At 46.2% G+C, this 26,433-nt stretch overlaps 1 protein-coding gene across 1 annotated transcript in view; it reads left to right on the top strand.

The window, feature by feature from the left end:
- LOC125081803 (transmembrane protein 132B-like) overlaps window positions 1–22,574 on the top strand; it is an 86,310-nt gene extending 63,736 nt beyond the window's left edge. The window contains 6 exon segments of the mRNA XM_047696512.1: window positions 17,981–18,039; window positions 18,041–18,229; window positions 20,343–20,538; window positions 21,433–21,914; window positions 21,917–22,044; window positions 22,046–22,574. Of these exon segments, the coding sequence (XP_047552468.1) occupies window positions 17,981–18,039; window positions 18,041–18,229; window positions 20,343–20,538; window positions 21,433–21,914; window positions 21,917–22,044; window positions 22,046–22,574 (1,583 nt within the window).
- The last annotated feature ends 3,859 nt before the right edge of the window (window positions 22,575–26,433 follow it).

Genomic DNA, 26,433 nt, shown 5'->3' with positions numbered 1-26,433 from the left:
AACTCGAAGCTGGAGCCTTGGACAGCAGCTGAGGTTGTTGATACAGGTGGGATGCTGCTTTCCCCGGGAAAACCTCAGCTGTGCTTCTGAGAACGTATCTCCACATCTGCACTTTTGCCCCAAAGAGAATGACATCTTTTATCCCCAGTTCCTCAGAGTTTTCCTAGTGGGCGTCATAAATACTTCTTTGTGTTTGAGCTTCCTGGCAAGGGTGGATTCTTTCAAGTGGGGAGGCTGTACCATGTGATTGTTGGTTTACTTATCATCTTACTGCACAGAATAGAAATATGACAGAGTATATGTTCAGGTATCACTTGGTGCACAGATGGATAGATAGATGGATGGATGGATGGATGGATGGATGGATGGTTGGATGGGTGGATGGATGGGTGGGTGGATGGATGGGTGGATGGATGGATGGATGGATGGATGGATGGATGGATGATTAGATGGATGGACAGATGGATGGATGGATGGATGGACGGACGGACAGATGGATGGACGGATGGACAGATGGAGAGATGGATGAATGGATGGATGGTTGGATGGATGGATGGATAGTTGGATGGATGAATACAATTGTCTCTAGAGGGAAAAAGATCTACACATGTATAACATATAAGATGCTTCACCCTCTTTAGTTCAATTACCCTGTTTTCAAATTATCACTCCAAATGATCTGTTTGTTGACCAGTAGCCACTCATTCCAAGTTTAATAGCAATGAAAGACAAATCATCTGTGTGTAAAAGAGAAGGAAAATAGGCCTTACCACATTGGTTGTTGAGAAGGTCAAGTTAGCAGTATGAGTTCATGTGTCACATCCTTTCACACCTGTTCCCTCTAAACCCTGTATCCTGGTATCTGTCAGGAGTGGACCATGAAAAGATGGGGTAAGCAGGACCAGAATTTTAAGAAAGCTTGAAGATGGCTGCGTCATCCTCGCTGTGTCCTCACATGGGCTTTTCTCTGTGCACACACACCCAGAGAGGTCCTCTTCTTAGAAGGATCTTATAATGATCTGGTTCTCTCAGACTGAGGTCCTTCTAAATTCAATGGATCTTAATCACCTCCCTAAAGACCCCCTCTCCAAACACAGTCACAGTGGGGGTCAGGACCTCCACATATGAATTTTGGGAGACAATTCAGTCCATAGCTCCATCCAAATCCGCAGTGAGCTCCTCTACCCATGGTCACATAGTCTTCCTTAGAACATCCCCAGAGACAGCCCTGCTATGGGAAAACTTAAAAGAGGAGTGGACTGGTATTAGGAACATCTTTGTTGGAGAGATCTGACATGGGCTTCAGATGTGGCTAGGATCCAGTGTGCTTTAGCTTCATGGAAAGATTCTGTTCCAGGCACAGTGATATGCACAGGAACTTATGAGTTACTACATGGGATATGTATGTGTCCTGCCCATGGAGGTTTATAGCCAGCCTAATGGTGAGAGCAGCTGATACTTTTTGGAGCCCTCAGTATGTGCCAGGCACTACTCTACGCATGTTGGGACCTGTTGACTCATTGAACCCTGACAGGGTTTTGATGTGTGTAATACCAGTCATCATGTGATGCTACAGGTACGGAGTCAGAGGTCCAGGGACAGGAAGTCACTTACTCCAGGTTGCCTGGCTGGCAGATGCCCACAGGTGCTTGAAGGCTCTGGAGCTGCCCCTTACCACACTGTGTGTTCCTGAATTTTCACTCTGTAAGCAGAGGTTGTTCTCAGAACCTAGCAGCAGAACACTGTCCTTGTTGCTTCTCCATCAGCAGGATCTGTTAGTTGGAATGGGCTTTTTTGGGTTTTCAAACCACATCTGTGTTTAATCGCATCTCCTCTAAGCCTTGTTTCATGTTCTGTTTGTTTTTCTTTTTCCTCAGTTTCTTTGAAGGTCTTTCCAGGAAGGAAGAAAAATGTGATTTCCAGGGCAAGATTCTGTTGTAACCTTTGAGAATATATCTTTCCGACAGAAGGCTGGGCTCCTGTTTTTATGTTATTGGTAACTGTATTGTTTGCCAATGATCCTTGGCTTCCAGAATACCAGAAGCTGGTCACCTGTCATCAGCTGGGTTGTGAATTGTTTTCCTCATTCTTGGAGAGAGAGAGCTAAGACCCTCTTGCTGCTCCACAAGGCAGTGCCTCCTGACTTGCTTCACAGTCATAAAGTGTCCAGGTTCCCAAAATCTGCTGACAGAACACTAATGAGGTGCTGAAAGACTCCCCAAAAGTTGCATTAACATTTTAAAGCCTTTCCCACTGCAGGGAAGCATCAGTGTTCAAACTACACTTACCACCAGGTAAGGTAAGGCTAGTGTTTCCTGATGGATGACCTGTCTGTGGAAATCTGCAGTTAGCTGAGCTGTGTGCTCAGAAATGTACAGGAAATTGGTCACTAAGTAGAACCTGATACCACCCCTCTGGAGAACATCAGCAGCTCCGTTACAACAGCTGCCTTTCCTGGGTTAATGTGAACTAAATCCAAATCCAGATGAGCTCTCCTACCGAAAGCTCCTGAAATGGGTGCCTTTATAGGACAGATGACCTTGAATGTAGACCTATCGATGGGCATGCTCGAGCCTTAGGAACTGAGGTGAGGACCTTAGGGAAGACTCTGCCTGCCGGTGCCCGTACCCAAGTGGGAGGCAGTGGGCACTGGTAGGTCTACCCTAAGGTCTTAGATTAATGACGGTATTTGGGTTGCCTACTGTGGGAACACAGCCCAGCAGACTCAGGCATACTCACAACGGAAGTGTCCTGGCTTAGGGAACTGAAAACATCATGATTCCTTCATGCAGAGTTGGGACAAGGGTCTCTTTGGTTTAACCAGACTTCGTCTAGAATTTTTCATTCCTGAGACAAGATCTCTGTCCATGGAAACACCGGACCATGCTTCAGTTTCAAGCCAGCTCTGGACCCCTACTCTGCAAGGGAGCTTTTTCCTCCTGACCTCTCCCACTCCATAGCTGCCCTGCCCCAGGCTGGGATCAGCCTGTGCAGACCCTTCTCTGGGCTTCCTGGGCCTGTCTTATGAGGATGAGCGTGGGAGAGGCTGGCCCTTCCCTGAGATCCCACCATCCCAAAGGCAGGGATCATGTCTTACTTAACTCTGCATTGTCTGTCTCTGTGTGACTACCACTATTACCATTATGGCTATTTTTATTACAACTAGGAGCTCCCACAAGGTCGTGCTAACACTCTACGGTGCAATTTCAATATGCACGCTGGCAAACTCACCCATGCACTAGAGTACACACGTGCCTGGAAATCCCTTTCATATTAACAAGCACGGGGCGTCAGCGCCGGTTTTAACCTTGGCTGTGACTCTCGGCGCATGACTCCGAGGATTTTTGCCCCTCTTGGCCATACTTGCCAGCACCTCCTGCGAATGACTGGACGTGCATTTCCTTCCCTGGCCCATCCCCAGGAGCCGAGAACCTAAATATAAAATGTCAGGCAGTTGGGAGGTTGCTGCCCAGGTTTGTTTTTCTTTAAATCTGTAATTTACCACTTGTCACTCCTTTCTGGCTGGAATTAACAGCATCTATTTCCTGTTGTCTGGACTGGAGAGAACGCTTCCTTCTTAACCTTCTGCTCCTGCTGTGTAGATGGTGATTTTAGTATTAATTAGACAGATTTGTGGGTTTTTTTTTTTTTCATTAGTGTTTTGATGACTTCTGATAAGAACTGACATTCTTAATTGAAATCCTTTCATGTGGCTGTAAACTCCCCAGCTTCTATCTGGGTGCAGGGCTTCTCCCTCTTCCTGGGAGGCAGGGACTGGGGCTCTCTGGGCTGCCTCCAGCCCCTGCACCTGTCTCCTCGGGAGAGCCGTGCTCTCCGGCGCCGCCCACCCCTGGCCCTTACTGCCTTGTTCCATTTATAGATGCATTCACTTTGTGCTCTGTCAGAGCAAAGAAGACCTTCCTTTCTCTTTTGGTGCTTTTCTCTGAGTTTAAATGCCTGCCCAGTGCATTCAATCATCTCTCCATCCCTTCCTCCTGGTTCCTGCAGAAGTTACTGTATTAACTCGGATGCCTTCGGTTCTCGAGGGACAGAGCTGTGTGCTGGCATCGGACGGTCCCCCACCTGAAAATCGCCACCTCCCCACCCAGTTGGCCCTTTGCTCAGTGTGGCTGAGGGACGTAGAGACTCGTAAGCTGTCTGAGCTCCTTGGCAGGTGGCCTGAGAGCCAGGGGGCCCATTTCCACTCTTGGCGAGTTCCAGGAGCAAATCCATCCTTCCTCTGCTCTCCTTGCCCGTCTGGAGCCCAGGGGACTGTATATTTACTCTCCTGCCTTTGAACCCATCTTTTCCCTCTGAAATCAGATTGTGTAGACATCCCAAGCCTGCCCCCGCCACTATCTATCTACTGCCATGCCCCCTGGCATCTCCATTTCTTCCCTAGTTCTATGCCCATATTTTAACCTCAACATAGAAATAAAGTGCTCTATGCCTTTTCTATTTCATCTTGCTGCTGATGCATTTCAAACAGTCTTTAGAATCATGATTATATGTGGGTTAGATACTCCGTGTAGACGTCTATACCGCACAACTCAGAGCCTGGTCCACAGGCCATGGGTTCGAGTCATAGTGCTGCTGATGGAGTTTTTGAATGTTGGTGAGTGAGGCCCAGATCCAAGAGCCAAGAAAGAATTCTTGAGACATCTTTGGTGCCAAAAAGGTGATTTTATTAAAGCACAGGGACAGGACCCATGGGCAGAAAGATCTGCTGACCTGGGTTGTGAGGAGTGGCTGATTCTATGCTTGGGAGATGGGGGAGGTAGGGACAAAGGGAGGTGTCCAAAAGCACTTTCATAAGCTGCGAAAGACTGTCGGATGCCGGGAGCCTGGCTGTTGCCAAGCGAAGGTCGTCTCTCTTCTAGTATAAGACACTTATATGAGGACAGCTGGGAGCTTTCTGGAGGAAGCTCATACTCTATTACAAGTCCTTGTCAATAGGCTGCGGGTTATAAGGAAACCTAACTTGCTTACACGCCCTTCTGCTTCTGTTTCCCATATCACTCACGGAGGGGAGGGTCATGTGAGGGCTCTAGGAGATCGAGTCTGTGGGCCTCCGGAAGTCAGGTTATTGGTAAGAATGGCTTTTCCTGCAGGACAGTGAACTCTGTTAGTCCACCATTTGTCTTTCCTTCCCTTAGCATTAGGGCGGCCGGCAGTGCCTGAGGAATATCACACATGTCCCACCTGGGAGGGGGGGGCGGTGTGGTGATCGTGGGCTATTGGCCTGTGCTTTGCCCTCAGCTTTGCCTTCTGTACCCTCGTCCCACTACACACGACGGTGACCTCGGGCAAGTTGTCCCGTCCGTCCAAGCCTCTCCTTCTTCATCTTCCCGACGTCCTCGTTCTGTTCAGTTGACGCATCTTGTTTACTCTTGAGTTTTTATTTACCGATTAGTTTGAGGCATGACTCTCAGGTGCCTGGTTCTTTCCCTGAGTCCTTTTCATCGGTTACTTAAAGGGAGGACTGCCACAGCCCTTCAGGATACAAGGGATAGCATCCTCCTTTCACAGTGAGGAAGGCTCCGGGGGTAGACCTGCCCACGTCATCCGGGTACCAGACACGTAAACTGGGGTTGGCGTCCCGATTCGCCCTGCCCCAGAGTCTGAGTTTGGTCAGCTGTAAGCCACCACCCAAGCTGACGGGAATCAAGAGACCCTTGGTGAACCCCAAGGACTGTTTCATCGGGGCGTGTATCTGTGGAGGGCCCTATGAGTCGGGATGGTACCCCAGCATCACGGGAGGTGCCGGAGGACCCCAGGGAGCATGCCGAGCCCCATCAGGGTCTTTGAGCCTCTGGGGAAGTGTTTGGAAAGCCAGTGGATGCGTCCAGACTGGGGGCATTACACGGGGCGGGCTTCTCGCTTCAGTGCATTGCTGAAGAGGTAACGCAGAATGAGACAGAAGCGAAACCAAACTAAACCAAAATCAAATGGGAAGCAGTTAGAGGGACTTTCTCTGTAAAGACGACCTCCCGTGAGACTGAATCAATACAAAGCTATCATATTGTGCATTATACACAGTTTCATTAAAAATTCAGTGGCCACACCGATCAATGAAGCTTCGGGGACCCAGGCCTGTCAACACAGAGGTCGCGAATTATGGAGAAGGAGACACCTACTCTCTGGGAAGAAGGAGTTCTTTCAAGCCCAATCAATAGTCCCACACCTGCAGCCTGCTAACCCCTGGAACGTTAATAGGGCTGTTTGCAGAAGCCAGGGCTAATAAGCTTTGCTGTTCCTTGGTTTAACTTCAAAGATCGGCCTGTAACATGGGCCGAAAGGGAGCAAAACCAGGAAGGAGAGGAAAGTGGTTTTCATATGCATTCCAGGGAAGACAGCGTACGGATGAAAATGGACTATTTGAACATGGAAACTTTCCCTTTGTAGGGCAGGTGTTTTGTGGGCTGACTTGCAGAGATAAGCGGGTAGGTCTGCCTCACTGGGTGGAGTGTGGGTGTCAGCCTCGGGGCACGGCCTTCGCAAGGACTATCGGGAACCTTGTTGTAAGTGATGAGTTTGAGCTAATTCAAGGTTTCTCCATCCTGACAGGTCTGATAACTGTTGTGAGGGTCTGTCCCGTGCACGGTAGGGATTGGATCAGCTTCCCCAGCGTCCACTCACTTGATAACAGCGCCAACCCCTTGCCTGAATTGTGACAACCCAAAACATCTCCAGACCTTGCCCAACATTCCTCTTTACACTAGAGGTAAAATTATCCCTGGGCGAGAACCACTGAAATCTACTTCCAAGGTGGTGAAGAGGGACAAGATCAGACCTCGTAAGCCCATATTTAGAAGTTTAGGGCATTAGGGATGATAGGAACCAGAGATAAAACTGTGGCCAGACACTTTCTGTGGGTTTTCTTGTTTCTATGCATTAACTTTACCTCTCCCAACAAGCTGCTGAATAAAATCAAAAACCGTGACCACAGTAGCTTCAGGCTCTTACCAGTGCAACTCTATGACAAGGAAAGAAAAGAATCTTTTCCAACCAAGTTCAGTCCAAAAGCTCCCATGGAGGGCTCTCGTCTAGCTTGGCTAACACATCTTACAGCAAGTGACTTCTGAACTGTCTGTGTTGGAGGGATCTGAGGCACTCTGTTGGCTCACATAATCTCCTGTTGGGCAGGGCTTTCCTGCCAAGGAGAAAGGAGGAAACTTTCCTCATCCATCTATCCATCCATCCATCCACCCATCCATCCATCCACCCATCCACCCACCCACCCATCCACCCAACCATCCATCCATCCATCCATCCATCCAACCACCCATCCATCCATCCAACCATCCATCCATCCATCCATCCATCCATCCATCCATCCATCCATTCATCCATCCTTCCAACCATCCATCCTTCTATCCATCCATCCATCCATCCATCCATCCATCCATTCATCTATCCATCCTTCTATCCTTCCATCCTTCCAGCCAGCCAGTCAGCCAGCCAGCTGTCCATCCAGCCTTCCATCCGTCTATCCATCCATCCATCCCTTATATACTTTGTGCCATTCCTTGTCCTGGGTGTGGAGGATGTAAAAATGAACAGCTCATTTGGGTCCCGCCTCCAACAGGTTTTCGGTGTGCTTTATTAGATGTTCAGATAAAACTGGGACAGAGAGATACATCATCTCGGCAAGTTTGGGAAATGACTGAGAAGAGTCTGGAAGTAGATATAGGAGTTAGGAAGGAACAGAGGAAATTTGATTAGGAAGGCATTGAGAAATAAAGCATTCTCAGCATTGAAAAAGCATCAGCTAGTTGTCATTTTTGTTGTTGTTTTAATGTCTGATCTGCTTGGTGAAATTGGGAGATGCCAGTTTTCTTGAAGCACAGTTAGCAGGAGAGGTGCTGGGATGTAATGCAGAAAGACAAATGTGAAGCTGAGCACAGGACTTTGGAGTTTACCATCTGGTCAGAGAGGAGTCACTGAGCATTGGTCATTGGGAGAAAGTTTTTGAAAATGAGCTCTGGAAATAATGAAATTCAGGCAGTAATGTAGATGTAGATAAGAGAGAGGAAAGGTATTTCTGAATTTCTCTTGCAAGGATCAAAATAATCCACTGGAATCCTTAAAAGGAGACCAGTGAGAAACACTGGTGACAATTTGTTGAAGAGTTAAGGACTCAGACTAGAAAGAGCCTTAATATCCTCAAAACCTCTCTTCCCTGCATCCCGTGACCATGACTGCAAGGGCCATGAGATCTGGATCCCATCCACATTTCCAACCTCCCTGCCCAGCCACTACACTCCTTTACCTCCCATAGCTCCTTTGTAGCATTTGCCACCAACGGACATTCCCCTTCAACTAGTGTATCTGCTTGGCTCTGACCATCTCCCACAACAGAACGTGAGATCCCTGTGAGCTCGCTCGCATGTGTCTCTTGTTTGCTCTGTCTCCACGTCTAGCACAGCATCTGGTTCCTACAGAGTGTTCAATAAATATTCACTGAGCTTGTTCATTCATCCATCCATCATGCATTTATTCAATCATGAGTCAGTCATGCATATACCCAGTCATATGTTCAGTGCACCATTTAATGACTGCCTTCTCCAGTTGGCTCATTAAAAAGAGCATTCTTAGTTGATATGTGGGTATTGGAAAGAAATGGTGTCTAAACTGGTGAACAGAACCTGATAGATATTTCAGTCGGTGGTTCTGTGCCACAGTTTAGATTCTGCAAGAGGTCCCTTATGGGTAGTGAATTCCTCGCCAGTGGAGAATTCTTCCTTTTGACAGACAACCCAAAGAAAGAAGATACTGAAATGTTTTCTTCTGGGTGGGTAGAGAAGTCTGGATTGGAACCGCTTGCACATTGTGTGGAGGGCTTGTTCTCAGAATCATGGCTGTTGAAGATGTAGGAATTGGGATACCCAGACATTGCTGGTGGGAATGTTAATTGGTGCTGCTCCTTTGGAAAATGGTTTAAAAGATCCTCAAACTACTAAAGGTAGAGTTCTCATATGACCCAGAAATCCCACTCCTAGGTATATATCCAAGAGAAATGAAAATAGAAGTCTGCACAGAAACCTGTGCATGAATGTTCATGGCAACATTACAGTATCAAAAAAAGTAGAAAGAACCCAAAAGCCCATTTTCTGATGGTTGGATAGGCCCATTTGGTCTATCCACATAAGAGACCACTCAGCTGTAGAAAGGAATGAAGCCCTGATCTATGTTACAACATGAATGAGCCTTGAAAACATTATGCCACATGAAAGAAGCCAGGCACAAAAGGGCATATATCGTATAATTCTGTTTATGTGAAATGTCCGGTATAGAAAAATCTGTCAAAGCAGAGAGTCGAGGAGTGGTCTCTAGGGGTTGGTGGGGGAGGGGAGTGAGGATGGAAGAGTGCAGTCCAGTGAGTACATGGTTTCTTCTGAGGGTGGTGAAGATGTCCTGAAAGTGGATAGTGATTACTGTACAACTGTGGATCTGCTAAAAACCCACTGACTTGTATACTGTACAAGGTGAGTTTTAGGATATGTGAATGTATCTTAATTTTAAAATGTTTTAAAATTTTTAAATTTTTTTTAAATTTAAAAATTTGGGGGGCACCTGGGTGGCTCAGTGGCACCTGGGTGGCTCAGTGGGTTAAAGCCTCTGCCTTCAGCTTGGGTCATGATCCCAGAGTCCTGGGATCGAGCCCCACATTGGGCTCTCTGCTCCGTGGAGAGCCTGCTTCCCCCGTCTCTCTCTGTCTCCCTCTGCCTACTTGTGATCTCTGTCTGTCAAATAAATAAATAAAATCTTAAAAATAAATAAATAAATACATTTAAATTTTTTTATAAATTTAAAAATTCTTAAATTTTTTAAAATTTAAATTTAAATCCTAATTTTTTAAAAAATCACAGCTGAGGGGCACCTGGGTGGCTCAATGGGTTAAAGCCTCTGCCTTCAGCTCAGGTCATGATCTCGGGGTCCTGGGATCAAGTCCCACATTGGGCTCTCTGCTCAGCAGGGAGCCTGCTTCCCCCTCTCTCTCTGCTTGCCTCTCTGCCTACTTGTGATCTGTCTCTTTGTCAAATAAATAAATAAAAATCTTTTTAAAAAAAATCACAGCTGACTTCTCATGCACAGTAAGTAGTTTCCGTGAGAGGACTATGGAGGATCTTAGGACATGGTCCCCTTTTGTCCATAAGGGGAGACAGTGTGCACAGATAACTATGTGGGGCAGGAGTACTAAGGATCATTACCACAAAAGAAAGAGAGTTGATTATAGGGAGAAGTATGGATACTGAATTTTTTTTTAAAGATTTTATTTATTTGACAGAGAGATCACAAGTAGGCAGAGAGGCAGGCAGAGAGAGAGGGGGAAGCAGGGTCCCTGCCTAGCAGAGAGCCTGATGAGGGACTCGATCCCAGGACCCTGAGATCATGACCTGAGCCGAAGGCAGAGGCCTAACCCACTGAGCCACCCAGGCAGCCCTGGATACTGAATTTTTAGTTTGAAATGCTGATCATGTGACTTTGGGCTCTCATGCAGAAGACATGATGTCATCAATCGTTGCTGCCAAGAAGCATCTTGGGAACTTTGTGTTATTAGGATTTAAGAACCTTCAGAGCTTTCTAAAGAATTTGGACTTGAATTTGTGGCAAAAGTGATAGAGGTAAGACACACATGCTATAGCTCCCTAGCACCCGTCCAAGGAAGACATCACTAACTGATCCTTGCACACCTCTCCTCCAGAATCCAGATCCCTTCTCAGGACAAGTCCTCTTCCCTTCCCTCACAGGGCCTGTTAGGATCCATCAACATTCACCAATGTGATAAAAACTTTCCCATTTCTGTTATAGTCTGTGGGAGTCAGGAAAAGTGTCTAATAGAGACTGGAGCATCATATCGGTGAGGGGCACATTTGTTCTAGATGGTTTTGTACTATCTCCATTTCCTTCTCTGGGTATTGTAGTCACATTGTCAAGGAGAGCATATGCTCACGTCTGTAGAACAGCCATTCTTAAAGCAAATACAGTCCCGAAACTTGCTTTGTTTGGCCAGTGTCATGTCTTACTGTTTTCCTAATAGTGGCCAGTATTGAAATCTGATAGATTTCACTCTCAACCTGCCTCTTTTGGAAAAAAAAAAAAAAAGTATGCCTAAAAAGGCAGAGCCAACATTCCTTCATGGAAACAATTCATTCTAGATGTGCTGGTCGCTTCCCTTGGGTGAAACATGCTCATTCCAGTTTGGCTGGTCTCGATATCCCTAGATACACTGCAGCCAACCTGGCGCTATGCTGTTGCTCTGGGCCATGCAGGGCTGTGTTGGGTTGGGTTGGGTTGGGTTGGGTTGGGTTGGGTTGGGTTGTGGTGGGTTGTGTTGTGTTGTGTTGGGCTGGGTTGGGTTGTGTTGTGTTGGGTTGTGATGGGTTGTGTTGTGTTGGGTTGGGTTGGGATAGGTTGTGTTGTGTTGTGTTGTGTTGTGTTGTGTTGTGTTGTGTTGGGATGGGTTGGGCTGGGTTGGGTTGGGTTGGCTTGTTCTTGCTTCACTAGTCCAAACAGTACTTCATGCCACTCCATTATTCATGAGAATTTATGGGTAAATTATCTTCTTATAAATTAAATTATACTATGGTTGTACAGAGAATATGATGGTAAGTTGGTTTTGTATCACTAGCGTCAATCTAGGTGTTCCATAAAGGAAGAAACCGCTATAATTTCACCCTGGCCATATGGGGAGGTGGCATGGCTCTGGGAACAGTGGCTGTGCCACACCACCTAATCAAGGGTCATGGCAACTGAAGAGCTCAGTGCTTCAGATAGAATTTTCTCAGGAGGCTCAGAAAAAGTCTCTTGTAGGCAAGGATGTCATTAGCCTCTATTCATGGCAGAGAGAACACAAGCTCCATCAGTGGTACAGCATTTTATAATGCTGAGCCCATTGCTTCTACATCAAGAATTTCCCCCTGAAACATGAGGATTTGGCTAGATTCTGAATTCCTGGTCCTCTTGAGGAAATAGTCAGTGAGAGTAAGAGTTTGGAGGGCCAGCCTTCTGCAGTGAGGGGCATGTCTTGGGTCTGCTGGGTCCTGTCCACTGGGGTCTTTCAAAGTTTCTCTCCCAGTTCTCTTTGTGGACTAGGTGGTCATGAGGCCACTGTTTGCACTGACTTAGGTCCTGGGACTCACAGGAATAAACTGTTTCTATGAGGCCACCAATGCCTTATGCTGTTCTTAAACACTGTGTGACTTTCCGATTTCCCAAGTGCTTTTTTTGTTCTAAAAGAAATTTCCTAAGTAGCTTTAATAGAAATTGCAAAAATCCTGCAGAACTTTCTCTCTCTGATTTTCCGCCTTGAAAACCTGTTTATCCTGACAAAATACCTTATGTGCTTTTGTGTGCATATGTGGCACTTATTTATAAGCAAACATCGAACATCTAAGCTTTGGCTTCAACATCTGTGCCAATGGCAGCTAATTACCAGTGTCTCTCTCCAGCAGGCTCCAGGAGTGCGGTCGGAGCAGGCACGGGAGGCTGGGCAGGGCCATATGCTGGGCTTTCACCAGATCAACAGCTCCTAATCCCTTCTGGGGCACCGTTTGATGAAAACGAAGGGCTTGGATCCTTTCCTAAGCTAACAAGCATCGGTGGTGCTTTTAAAATCCCCTAAGTCAAGAGATGAGATGCGAACATGAAAACATTCTGCAGATAAGCATATGCTAAGGCTTTGTACTGAGCTGTAGTCTTGGCCCGGGATGCTCTGAAGTTTCTATAAGGAGTGAGTTTTGGAAGATACTTATCTAGAAATAGCAAAGCATTATCGGAAGTATTTGGGGGCAGAGATTTTTCTCCTAGAGGAAAAAGACTAACTTGTTGGGTTTCTCATGGTGAGAGCCCATTAAATAGAATGCAGAGATGTTCTATGCCATCTAATGGAGGCAGACTGAGAGAGGTCTCAGGAGTCTTTCATGAAGATGTGTGTGTCCAAAATTAAGGTGAACAGTGGATGCTTCTTGCCAGTCCGAGGTGAAAACAGCCAGTAAATATGTTCATCTTCCAAGCCCCTATGGGAGCTTTAGGGAAATATAATTAAAAACAGTCTCTTCAAACCCACTCAGAAAACCTCGCCAAAAAGAATAGGGGAGAAAGAAAATAATTGTATTATGGAATCAGTATTAAACCAGAACGTGATGTACATCAGAGCAATTTGCTAAGAAATTGTATAGACAGAATGAAATTCTGCCATTTTATAGAGCCAAGCAGATCTGATCCATTTCATAGGTGTTCTTCCAATAAATCAATTTCTTCTTATTTTGAAATTTTATTTGCCCATGCAGAACCCTGATTAGTTTACTAATTATTGCAGACTCCGTACGTTAAGTGCTTAGGAGCGAGAGTGTCTGACCTGGCGACCTGAGGACACAAGCAGGCAAGGGAGAGCCTAGTGGGCGTGGGTTCCCTTGATTCAAGTCACTGCACTGAGCTGGCGATCCCGGGCCGTCCTCTGGGGAGTTTAGCTGCAAGACCCCGGAGATGGGTCATGAATTTCTCCCTGGCTGCTCATTCTTCCAGGTCCCAGCTACACCGGCTGCCTGAGAGAGAAGGGTGTGTCTTCTGTCCTGTGTATTTGTGCTGAGGAAGTCACCCCAACTCCTTAAGAACCAGGTTTTGCCTCCAAGCAGCATGAGTTCACATCCTGACTCTGTCTCTTGGTAGCTCTGTACCCCTGACGAAATGGCCTCTCGGAGCTTCACTTGGTGCATTACAAAAGAAGAATAATACCAATTTACCTTATACAAGCGCCATGAGGATTAAACAGATACAGTACATGTGAAGTTCTGAGAACTAAGCTTACCCCGTTCCCCATAGAGTGACGATTCTTAGCCCTGCTGGGATTTCAGCGGTCATTTGAATACAAGGCAAAACCAAAAATCGATCTAAGGGCACCTTAAGCGGCAGAGACTAAGCAGCATTTTTGCAAAACTATGTAAAGAATATTAAATATCCTTTAGGTTTGCATGAAAAAGGACCGTTATCTTTTTTTTATAGCACTTGCCTATCTTCATATAGGTGTGTGCATTTTTCGTGCACGTGTGAGAAACAGACCATCTGATTCTGTCGCTTTTCTTCCTCGATACGGAGCTTCACATCTGTCAGGTTGGAAGCAGTGCGTGGCTGGGTCCCTGCGATTGAAACAGACAGATGGATACGGTGGCAAACTCGAGGCGGGGTAGGAGTGGTGCATTCAGGTGAAACTCCTGCTTTTCTTCTAAGTAACCTTGCGATGTTGCAAGGTGCAGATGCCAGAGGGGGCGTGCAGGGGTGAGTCCCAGCTCTGCCGCTTATGGCTCTGTGACCCTGGGCTCGTTAATCATGCTGCCCGGTCCTGGCTTCTTCTTAGGCACTTGGGAATGATGATAGCCCTTCATATTCCTGTTCTATAGCCCAAGGACTCTCTGTAACATAAATATGGATAATGCATGTGCAGTAAACATTTATGTTCTATAAAATAAAATATACATGAGATACACAATAACCCATAAAGCATGCCTAGAATTATACCTATGCTATAGAACATAAATATACATAATGAATATATCATGCATGTAATGCATATGAATATAACACTTACATGTTATATAAATATAAAACATGCATGAAGTCCACAATAATTCATTAAAACCTACAAAGTATATGTCATACTACACATACATACTCTATATAGTATGTTACTATAGATCATTATAGGTTACATTTTATATTTATGAATATAATTACTATATATATACTACACGGACATACTATACATACATACTATATATAGTATGTTACTGTATATAATATTTATCATTATAGGTTACATTTTATATTTAAGAATATAATTACTATACATATATGCTACACGGACACAGAGTACATAACCAGTACAGCCCCTCTTCATGTGACAATGTGCGGTGGTAGATATTCACGTGAGACGATGAATGGCACAGACCTAGCAGTTAGGCTACTACTGACCTTACGAGGACAAGTCAGAAGAAGGATCACCTGCTGAAACTGAGGGTAAGGGGGGCAGATGAACCACCTGCCACAGTCCTAGAATCATCTTTGCCTCCAAGAAGCCAGCCCTCCAAGAAGCCAGCTCCTTGTAGTGAAGAATGATACTGGAAACCCAAAGAGCCTGGAGACGTCAAAGGGAAGCAGTGAATGGGATTAGAAAGATGTGCAGGGAAGGGCAGGGAACCTCAGGGGGGATTACACGCTACACGTATGAACATACATGGAAACATCTGTCGCTGCGGGGGGCCGGGGAGGGGCAGGTGGAGAAACATGGCTGGGAGGCCATGGAGAGCAGCCCAGGATCCTGGCCCATTGGGGATGCATCTGCCCTTGTACCTACAGGGCGCCTGGGTTTCCGCAGGCCCCTGCACCTGAGGCTGTGGGGGGCAGGTGTCTCATGCTGGTGCAGGAGGCTCAGGCTGGGAAGTGGGGGGTGCCCTTGACCGTGGGAAGAAAATCCTCTTCCTGAAGGCTGAGCATCTTCTGAAATACCAGCTTCCTGAAGACAAACGTGTCACTGCTACTGAAACTGGGAGGGGCAGGACTTCAGAGAAACGATGACCCACTACTTGCTATTTTTCAGAATAAGGAAGTTTTTTGTTTGTTTTCTGTTTGGTTTGCTTTTGCCTTTCAGACTATAACCAGTGGAATACTTGGAAATCAACCTAGAATCTCTTCTCGGATCCTGGACTGAACCCCAGTGGCCCCATTCTCTCTCCCTACCTGTCCTATGCCTGCCCTGGGGCTGGGGAGGAGATTGGGACCAGCAGTGAGTCCTCCCTGTCTGCTGAACTGATCTTAGCAGGTGTTCTGACGGTCTGCCTGAGGAAACCAGAGGCAGATGGGGTGGGGGGAGTTGGTTACAGTCACATCACATCCTGGAGACAGTCAGGACCTGCCTAGTCTGCCAGAACATCCGGTGGGGGTGACCTTGAAGCCAAAATTCCCCCACACCTTGCTCCTGCAACCGAATCTTTTCCTTAAATATGTTTCATCTGGTCTGGAAAATATGTATATTATATATTATACTGAAAAATTTAGAGCGGTAGATCTCATGTTAAGTGTTCTTACCACCAAAGTTGTTGTTGTTGTTGTTGTTATTATTATTATTATTATTACTGTTTATTAAAAAGCCAGGTTTCTGACGTCTGCTGACGGATTGGGAGCTTTGGCTTCTCTGGGGCTGCATGCAGGGCCAGGGGACTCAGGTTGGGAGTGAGTGAGCCAGATTCCCAGCTCCCTGTCCCCGCTGCTCCCCTTACCAGCTGTTGGCCTGTGTTCCCTTTACCCAAACATTTGATCGGGAAACGCAGTGGTACACGTTCGAGCAGCATGCTTGCTGCTCCTTGGTTGCTAACATTGTCACAAAGCACAAAAACAGCCACATCAATTTGCTTTTATAATAGCTCTTCCGTAACAGGTGTGGTGAAGTCTATAAAGAGACACCCGGTATAAACACCCTGGAGGGAGAAAGAAGAAGAGGAAACGTCCCCAAATATCATCATCAATAAGTGATTTTTGTGGTTGTTTTTGCCTCGACTTTAGAAATAGCTATCAGCTCAAGGAACCAAGCGTTTCGGAGGGAATGAATTCCCCAGCATGGGGGCTTAATGAGAGAGCCGATAAGTGCCTGGGGCTGCAGATCTGATTTTTTTTTGAGGCAGAAGAAAAGCTGAAATGAGGGGATGAAGTGCCTACCCTGTGTGTAAACAGAAAGTGGATTAGAGAGGAAAGCGTTTATGTCCTATGAAGTCTAACAGCCACTTAAGTGGCTACGATTATTTGACAAGACAGTGTGGGCTGCTAACGGCCGCTCTGCTCTTGTCCCTCACCACAGCTGGGCAGATTTCAATGCTAGAAGAGAAGGGGGCCCTGCTCCGGGACGGAAGGTTGCTGGGCACTCTGGGGGACCCGTGGCTGGAAACCAGGTAAATGTGTAAAGTGACAGCAGCAATGGTGGCCGCGGATGTTCCCCCAAGAGCCGATGCCACTCTGGACACTGCCTGTGACACGGTGCATTATTAAGAAATATGCATGTGGGTCTTTGTCTGTGGTTCCTGGCTCAGGGCTCCCCAAACCCTTGGGGTTTTCTAAGCGGGAGGAGCAATTTCGAGCGTCTTTTGTAGTAATAGTTGTCCTCAGTGGGGAGTCATAAAGGTGGGATGGGTGTTGTGTTATTCATAACGAGCCCCTTTCAACCACACAGGTGCAGGAACCATCCTAGCTCCCTGCCTCCCGGAGCTGAACTCCGCCGGGATCTCCCCTAGCACCTGTCCTCGCCATGTTGATAATAGAGTCACTCAAATTCTCTCGATCATGAGCGTCAGGTGCCAACTTCAGGTCAACCAACAGGGCTCGTGCCCTTCCCCTCCCTGAGACAACCTCAGCAGAGGTGGGCACCCCCGATTTCCCAGGGGAGGAGAGTAAGGATCAGAGCACTCGTGTCCCTTGTCTGAGTGAGGGTGGAGGGGGCCGTGAGGCTAGTTTGCATGTATTCTTGAGCTCAAGCTACTGGTTCACAAACTGCTGCCCCTTGGAATCACCGGGGCTCTTTGAAATATGTGGATTCCTGGCTCTGACCCTTAGACACTCTGACTATGTTGCTGTGAACCAAAAGGGGACCACGGGATCACCCCAGGGCGTTTCCACCGTGCAGCAAACCTCCCTCCTGGTCCTCCGGCTGCCTACATCTGCCACTTGAGGGAAAACACGTTGAAGGCAAGAGACAACGCCTTTTGATTCCTGAATTCTGGGCGGGAAGCCACAGCTCTGGCACCAGGGAAACACCCCACATGCCCGAGGGCTGAAGATGTCGTCAGTGCATCTGCGGGCACACATGTTTGACCAGATGAGGAGCCGGGTCCTGTCATTTCATGACCACAGCCCCACGGTTGCTGGAAAACTGAGGATAAAACACCCTGATGAAAAGTAGGCTCATTCTGGTTTGTGCTCCCGGCCCACCAAGGGGAGGATGAGGAGAAGAGGGGCAAGGGGTGCTCCCTGCAGTACCAGCACGCCACGGTGTCGTGTCCTCACCCAGGTCGTAGCCGAGGCACCTGATGTGAGTCAGCTGAGCTCCATGCTGGGCCCCGACTGGCAGCTGGACATCACCGACCTCGTGGCCGAGTTCATGAAGGTGGAGGAGCCCAGGATCGCGCAGCTCCAGGGCGGCAGGACCCTGGTGGGCCGGGAGCCTGGGATGACCACCGACGGTGCCGGTTTCATGCACTGCTTAATGCTTTCCCCAAATTCTCAGCCCACTCTTTGCTTGTGTCCAGATATGCTAGTGTGAGTCGGTTCTGTGCAAGTGGGTTGTCTGCACATGGGAGGGAGTCATGATCGCAATACACAGAAATCATCAGCCTGTAGACGGCACATTCAGAAATTCATGTCTAACCACAGAGAAGCTTCTGCAAATTAGAGATGCTCTTGAGACCGGATTCGCACCCTTTCCCCAGGGGATGCTACTTCGAGACACACAACAAAAGCAACCTTACATCCTTGGTATTAGTAGCTCTCAACCCCAGGGCACTCGGCGACATCTGGCCAACATCTGGCCACATTTTGTTTGTCGTAGCTATTTACGCGCACAGAGTTCCCCAATGTCATGCTTTCTCTTTTCTTAGAGGATGATTGAAAATATTTCTTAGTTAATTTTAACAGGAGGGCTGTGAAGAGATTATAGAACAGATTATCTTTACAAAGTGTTTAAATATTCTTTGTCACGTCCCAATTTAGGGCTCACCCAAATGTGATTTTTGTACAAGCTGCTCTATTGGTACGACATTAGTCCAGGTCTGAAACCCTCTGGTTGCAAATTGATGTTTTATGAGCCGAAATGACTTTTAAAAGCCATTAAGATTCCTTTTTGTGCTGGATTTTTCCCCAGCGAACTCAATGATGCTACAAGGATCTACAATTATTACGTTATAAACATCTACTCAAAGAGCAAAAATTAAGCAGGGGAAGAAGGCAAGACACCATTTCTCTAAATATTTTTAGTAAGAAAGGTTGTCAAAATATAACTACTGTTTTGAGGAAACTGTTACATTTTCTGTGCTCTAATGGGCCAGCACCAACAGGGAGATAATATTCTTTAATTTGGGGGGAATTACCACTAAATTAAATCAAGCTCTTTGAAGAAAACAAATGACTAATATTGTATAAATCAAAGGAAGCAAAATATATTAGGTGGGTCTATTTATCGTTCCTTTTTTAAAAGATTTTATTTATTTGACAGAGAGAGAGATCTTAAGTAGGCAGGCGGGGGAGCAGGCTCTCTGAGCAGACAGCCCAATGTGGGGCTCAATTCCAGGACCCAGAGATCATGACCTGAGCCAAAGGCAGAGGCTTTAACCCACTGAGCCACCCAGGTGCTCCTATAGTTCCTTGTTCTTTAATGGAGGGTGTGTGATTAAACATTAAAAAATGCTCTTCTAAACCATCTGTATTTCAGCCAGTTGTCCTAGTCCCAGATCATCTGTCCTAAGATCATCAGGTGAAAATCTATTATCTGACAAAAGTCAGGTTTGTTGACTTATTGCTCCTAGAGAGACCCCATGCAGAGGAAATGTGGGAAAGTGTATTGCACAAAAGAGATAGGGTCTGATGGAAAGCCAGCAAGGGCTGAGGACAGGTAAGACTAGTATGAAGCACACTGTCGGCAGCTGAGCTGCCGGCATCCGTCTGGACCGTCTATGGACCCAGGGTCCTGCCCGCTAGTGAGACACATAACTCACGCACGTGGGAAATGTTGCGTTATCTGAAATCCCGCATCGGAGTTAGAAATCAAATCTGCTTCTCTGTGTCAAAGTGACTTAGGTCCTCAAGGCAAGAGAGGGAAGTTCATTCTGCCTGACGGCGGGATTTCAAAGAGCAAGGTTTCTGATAATCTTGGATTTTAGAGAACAATGTTTCTTGGGGGGTAAAAAGGTAGCAGTCCCCCAAATAAAAAGTATTCTGACACTTCAGCATTAGCTTGTCCCTGGGAGGAATATTTCCTGCTAATGTGGCAGCTGACTTCCCCTGCATCTGTCACTGCAGCTAGATAAAGGGAAAGGTAGGTCCCTGCTTTTTTTTCTTTCTTTCTTTCTTTCTTTTTCTTTTTTCTTTTCTTTTTTTTTTTTTTTTTAGATCTGAGCTAGTTCCTACTTTCTGAAGCTTTCATTTAGCACTGAGAGCACATTTTGGGGTTTCAAGGAGGGTGGCAAACAAATGACCTGCTTACAGAGCCCCACTCCTTTTGGTAGGCATTTAACCTTTTTCTTTCCTTTTTTTTATTACTGATGTGTGCGACAGACCCTGGAGCTTTCTCGCTTCCTTCGAAGGTGCTCTCGCTGCTGTCCGACTCCATCCTGGCCGAGAAGACGGTGATCGTGCTGGATGACGGCATCACCATCGCAGACCTGGGCGTGCAGCTGGTGGCCGGCTTGTCCCTTGCCCTGCAGCCTCACTGAGCGGACAAGAGAGCCATCGTCTCGGCGGTGTTGGCCCAGGACGTTATCCAGACCCCGCAGCAGGTGGGATTCCAGAATCCTTGAGTCCCCGGTCATTTGAGATCACCTCCCTCCCTCTCACATCTGCAGAGAAGATCAATAGAGCACTCGTAGCTAGGACAGGAGACCCTTGAAACTCTGTTTTCTCTCTCCAGTCTGTCTGTGTCCGAGAAAAGTGCTCAGGAAAGGGAAATTGTCCTCTTAGATATTTCACACACTAACCATGTGTCCCAATACCACTCTGCAGTGGGTTATCTGTGATGGGGGGCTCTTGGTAGATCATGACCGAAGGTTCACGTCTTCTCCTTTCCAAAATAGGTAATAATTGGTCCTTGCAAATTCTATTTCTATTATTTAAAGAAGTATGGCTAATAGACACCAGACATCTGTTGTTTTATATTAATTATGGACAACTTTAAACCTCTGCTCCATCTCTAAACTTGTAGCAAATCCATTGAATTATACCAAGGTCATTGTGTCCTTCAAGCATGCCAGTCCCCACAATACATCTTTTCTCAGATACTTCAAATGAGCATGTCTTTCTAATAAAGGTTTCGTGGAGTGATATTCATCTTGAACAGCAGCATGATTAGCTGCACCTGAAATCGATTCAGAAGCATCCTGTGATTTTTCAAACTCTTTGGAAAATTCAAAGTCGAATTCCGTTATATGACATTCACTAAGTTAATATACACAGGACTACAGTAAACAAATTTGCTCCTCACACCAGTGCAGATACAACCCATTATTTATGCCAGTTAAATGTATGATACCAACTAATCCCGATTTTAAAACACATTTATTGTTCTCTGCCTGGGTATTGGAGACATATCTCATAATAAACCACATATGCGGTTTATAAATTTGTGTATGTGCTTATAAATTTGAAGGAAATAAATTGTAACATAAAGTTTTAATTTCATTTTTCTTAGTTGTTGGATTTTGGTCAGTGATGGTTTGGTGATACCCTTAGACATTTATGACCCCAAGGATTTTTCAGTTACTGTGTCATCATTGGGTGAAATGGTGGTGTCTGTCCAGGCAAACCTTCAGTCCAGATGGCCGGTGGTGGTTGCACAGGGTGAAGGGCAAGGGCCCTTGATTAAACTAGAAATGATGATTAGTGAGCCCTGTCAGAAGACCAAGAGGAAGAACTTTCTTGCCGTGGGTAAAGGAAATGTCAAGGTCAGATTTCAACCAAATATTGATGAGCGCCAAGGAGGCACCAACGACATTGAGGGCATCAGTCGGGAATACAAAGACCACCTCAGTAATTCCATCGAGCGTGAAGGGAACCAGGAGAGAGCAGGTCAGGAGTGGTTCCAACATGGCGCCTCTGTTGGCCACGAGGAACATAGCAACAAAAGCACAACCGCATGGTCTCCCCAGGAAGGAAAGGATAAGAAGTCACTCAAGGTGGCAGTTCAGATGCCTTCACAAGCTTCCCCAGTCAAGGGAAATTACCAGAAACCAGTAATCTCAGTGACTTGACGGTGACCTCAAGGGGGTTGACTGACTTGGAGATAGGCATGTACTCTGCTCTGTGTCTTCTGCTTGGCCATTTTGGTCTTCTTGATCAACCGTGTGACATTTGCTTGGAAATACAGACACAAAACATTCACCACAAGAAAGCAAGGCAACATCCCCCATTCCCATGACTGGGTCTGGCTTGGGAACGAGGTGGAACTTCTGGAGAACCCCGTGGACATCACCCTCCCATCGGAGGAGTACACGACCATGATAGACAGGGGGCTGCAGTTCGAGGAGAGGAACTTCCTTCTCAACGGCGGTTCCCAGAAGACCTTCCACAGCCAGCTGCTCAGGCCCTCTGACTATGTCTATGAGAAGGACCTGAAAAGTGAGCCTCTGAATCCATCGGGTCCAAAGCGGAAGCGAGTCAAGTTTACGTCCTACACCACCATCCTCCCGGAGGACGGCGGCCCGTACACCAACTCCATCCTGTTTGACAGTGAGGACAACATCAAGTGGGTGTGTCAGGACATGGGGCTGGGGGGCCCCCGGGACCTCAGAGACTACATGGAAAGGCTGCAGGACTCCATGTGAGCTCCTTTCTTACATTCATATTCACCTCTATGCCTTCTGTTTTTGGAACGGTGGAGCAGCAAGTTTGTTCAGCAATAGGGGGTGATTTAACAAAGCTTTGTTTCTGAGCAGGTGTCAGAGTCCCGGAGAACAATAGCAGCCGGGTTGTAAGCCAGGATGTGATTTGCCTCTAGGTCAATTACAAGGAGCTATTGGGAACCTCCTGGGACAAGATTTTTACCTGATTTCTGGGACCAGCTCAGTGATATGTAAGGAGCCTAGAACTCACGGATGTTACCCATTGTCTCAGGGCAAATGGCCACTGGGAGTTGGAAATAATTTGGGAGTTGATATTTCTATTCTTGGGTCTTCATAAAGCACAGTGGACATCACTTGTGCACAGCCTGAGAGTAGACATATGCAAAATATAACAGAATGTAACCCTTATTTGCAGTGAGTACTGCTCTTGATGCATGTATGCAAAGGTGCACCGGGTGCCAGGGGCGTGCACTGCACAACAGTAACAGGGAATGTCTCATTAAATTCTGTGCCCTCAGCTCCTCATTCCCCTCACCTTACTCCATGCCCTGCGTATGCATGGAAACTAGTTTCTCTGGCTTCCGGAATTCTTTTGCAAACATTATCAAGGGAAAAAAAAAAAACAAAAACAAAAACTAGTCCTGTCTTCAAGATCTGTTGATTGTTGTACAAGTTTTATAGCCCAGGCTCTGTCATGTCTTGCCGTTTACTGAGTGTCCATGCTGGATGTCGGTTTTCTCCACCTGTCATCACATCACTGTTCAGGGCAGTATGTAAATTCATACCCCTACTTTATCTGTATCTGAATTGGACAAGAGGTTTTACTGAATATAAGAGTGTCAATAAAGGAGGGCTATTTAACAAATGAGTTGTACATGAAGTTTTCTTTTTCACATGAATTCTGGGTAAATGTTGACATCACCAACACATTTATTTTGTTTCCTCTGACCGTAGTAACTTCATGGGGGACTGATGGGGCTCACTTCTTGGGGTTTCCAATCTCTCAAACTACTTTAGGCTGTATTTATGAAAGCACTGTATATGAGCATCAATTTTTTGCACCCAATCTGAACTCTAAAAATAGTATTTATGTGTACAGAAAAGGAGTTGCCAAGGAAACAGTTGCAGATGAAGCTTGCCATTTGTGTGAGTAAGGGTAAAAAGAGATAAACAGAATGATAGTCCAATCTAACAGTATGTAGATGTCCATCCATCCGATGACCAGGAAGATATTCAAAATTGCTTTTGTGGTAGAGACAAAACACTCACAGGATGTCCAGAGGAGGGATGTGAATAAGTGGCGGGGGCACACATGCACGCGCGTGCATACACACACACACACACACACACACACACACCACGGGCACACACACACACACATCACAAAAGCAAACAGCTATTCCAAGATCAAGCTATTGTTAGGAAAAACATGGCAGCTCTGGATCAGTGGCAACGAAGAAAGAAATCTCATATTGCACGATTCTTGTATAACTTATAAAATGGTATTGGAGGAACCAGAGGAAATGGTCTGAAGTAAAAGAACTTAAGGGTAGGAAGATTAAGTACAATTTTTATTTATTAAGATGAAATAGTTTCTTATTTGGATTTGGGGCTAGAATAGCCCTTCTTAGTCTTGGCTAAGCCATTTATCTCCAAGAAACAAACTCTTTGGAAGGTATAATAAAAATTCTAATTTTTCTTATTCTTCATTGATGTAACAGATAACAATCTGTTCAAAATAATAGCAACAACAACGTACTTGATTCTGTATACTTCCATACAAGAGAAGTGAATGGTAGCAGTGGTCCAAGGGTGGAAGACAGGAATTCAGATTTTTAATTTTTTTTTTTTTTTACTTTTCAGCTGAATCTGTAGTGTTTTATTTCTTTAAAAGAGGCAGATCGTAAGCAAAAATGACAAAGGTAGCATCTTAAATTCCTGTGGCCCTTATGGTTTGGCACCTCATTATTATTCTATGGTTTCAAATTATTTTGTCATACAAATTTCAATATGAAAGAAGGAGTTTAGGCCAGCACCCAGCAGAGAATGACTGCTTCAGAAATGCTGCTATTATTCTGACACTGCCTTTCAGATGCAACCCTCTTATCTTAACCCGGTTCTCCCTCCCGTCTTTGTTCTCTTATCCATGGGATGGACGGTGTCCTGTCCCATTTGCTTCCCTCAATAGAGTCTTGCATCCTGGCTGTGCTCACAGAGAGCTCACAGGCCAGCAAGGGTAGACTTGCATATCTAAAGACCAACTCTAAGAAACGGGGTCCACAGGAGCAGGAATGGAAAGTTGCTGCAGAGTGATCTCAGGTGGCTCTGTGACCCCAAACGGCAATGACTCGGGTATTCCCAGTAGAGCACGGCGTCCTCTCTGTACCATTCTCCCTGGGAGGGGCGGTCTACACCAGCTCCCACTGTGATCTTCTTGTATGCCTTGTCTGTAGCACGCCTAAGTGTTTATAAACAGGGACACATCACTGAGCCTGTCCCCAGGAGCTGGAGTTCTGAGTCTTCTACATGTTATTACTGGGGTTGAGAACTGAGGCTGGCAAAGCTTGGAGAATGAAGCCAGGAGCCAGCCCAGAGTCATTTGATGTAAAATTAAAAGACGCTGCACTGTGGGCATGGTGCCTCTAAGGCATTGTTTTCAGGATTGTCAAGGACATCGGTGTCTATTGTAAACTATGTAGAAAACATACGCATATATAAAGAAAAAATAAATAAAATGGTCAGAAATAACCAGTCACAGTAACAACAAAGATTATTTTAAAAGCCACTTGTTGGAAGACCTTCTTTGTTAGCCTTGGGGTAACTGTGTGTCTTCTGCTGGGTTTTCTGCAAAGGAGGTGGCCCCATGGTGCATGTGGAGAGAAGTATATGCTAATCCTCACATCATTATTCAAATGAAGTCTGCGCCTTCTCGAAGTTGTGTTATCTCCATTTGGATCCTTGACATTTGGCTTCAGCGTAACGGGAATTCGCTTCTGAAATAGAAGCATCTACACTCAAGTTACTGGATGAGTCATGCACAGTCAGCCAAGCCTGTCCCCTGGAAAGGGGACTTTGTTGGGTTGGGGAGCAGGGGGGTTTGCATGGTGGGTGGAGAGCCAGCGGATGTCAGCTCACGGGGGGATCCTGCTGCAAGCAGCCTGAACAGTGGGCTCGGCTTGGTGCAGGGCAGACTCGGAATGCAGACATGTGGCAGCGCTGGCCATCAGAACTGGGAACGGAGCCACTCCTGAAAAGGATTTTGTGGAGAGAGATGATGTGCGGACGCTCAGTGAGACACAGTTGCTCCCGGGCAGTCACATCTGCTGCTTTTGCTAAAACCCAGTCACCATAAAGCCAAAAATTGGACGGGGGCTGGGATCCCCCTTTCCGAACTGCCCCCCTCTCTCCTATGTCTGTGGGGGGGGTGTCATATTTGCTAAGAAGCAAAAGCATAAACATTTTGGTTTGAAACCACAGGGACTCTAAATTTCCCTGAACTTTGGCATTGACGCTCATCAAGTTAATACAATTTCCCTGGCATTGTATCGGCTCCGAAAGTTTCTTGCTAATTAGAAGCCATGGGCTATCTTCACTCTTGTTTCCCACCCACATAACAGACATTGCATCCCGAGAAGCATAACCCAGCGTGGAAAATGGACATGAATGATGATTCCTGGAATGCATCTCCCTGGGGTCCTACGCTGTTTGCCTAAAATGAGCAGGATTTTAGTGGTTGAGATACTCGAATTGTGGGTCTGAAGAAACAATTCCATCCAAAGTGTGGTATAGATTATATGCCTTCCAGTACTCCAGGATGGTGTAGTTTGGGTTAATTCTGGTT

This window comes from Lutra lutra, chromosome 12 (genome assembly GCF_902655055.1).
Source record: "Lutra lutra chromosome 12, mLutLut1.2, whole genome shotgun sequence".
In the NCBI taxonomy this organism is placed as follows: domain Eukaryota; kingdom Metazoa; phylum Chordata; class Mammalia; order Carnivora; family Mustelidae; genus Lutra; species Lutra lutra.
The sequence above is the reverse complement of the archived record's forward strand: the minus strand, read 5'-3'. Positions and strand labels throughout refer to the sequence as shown.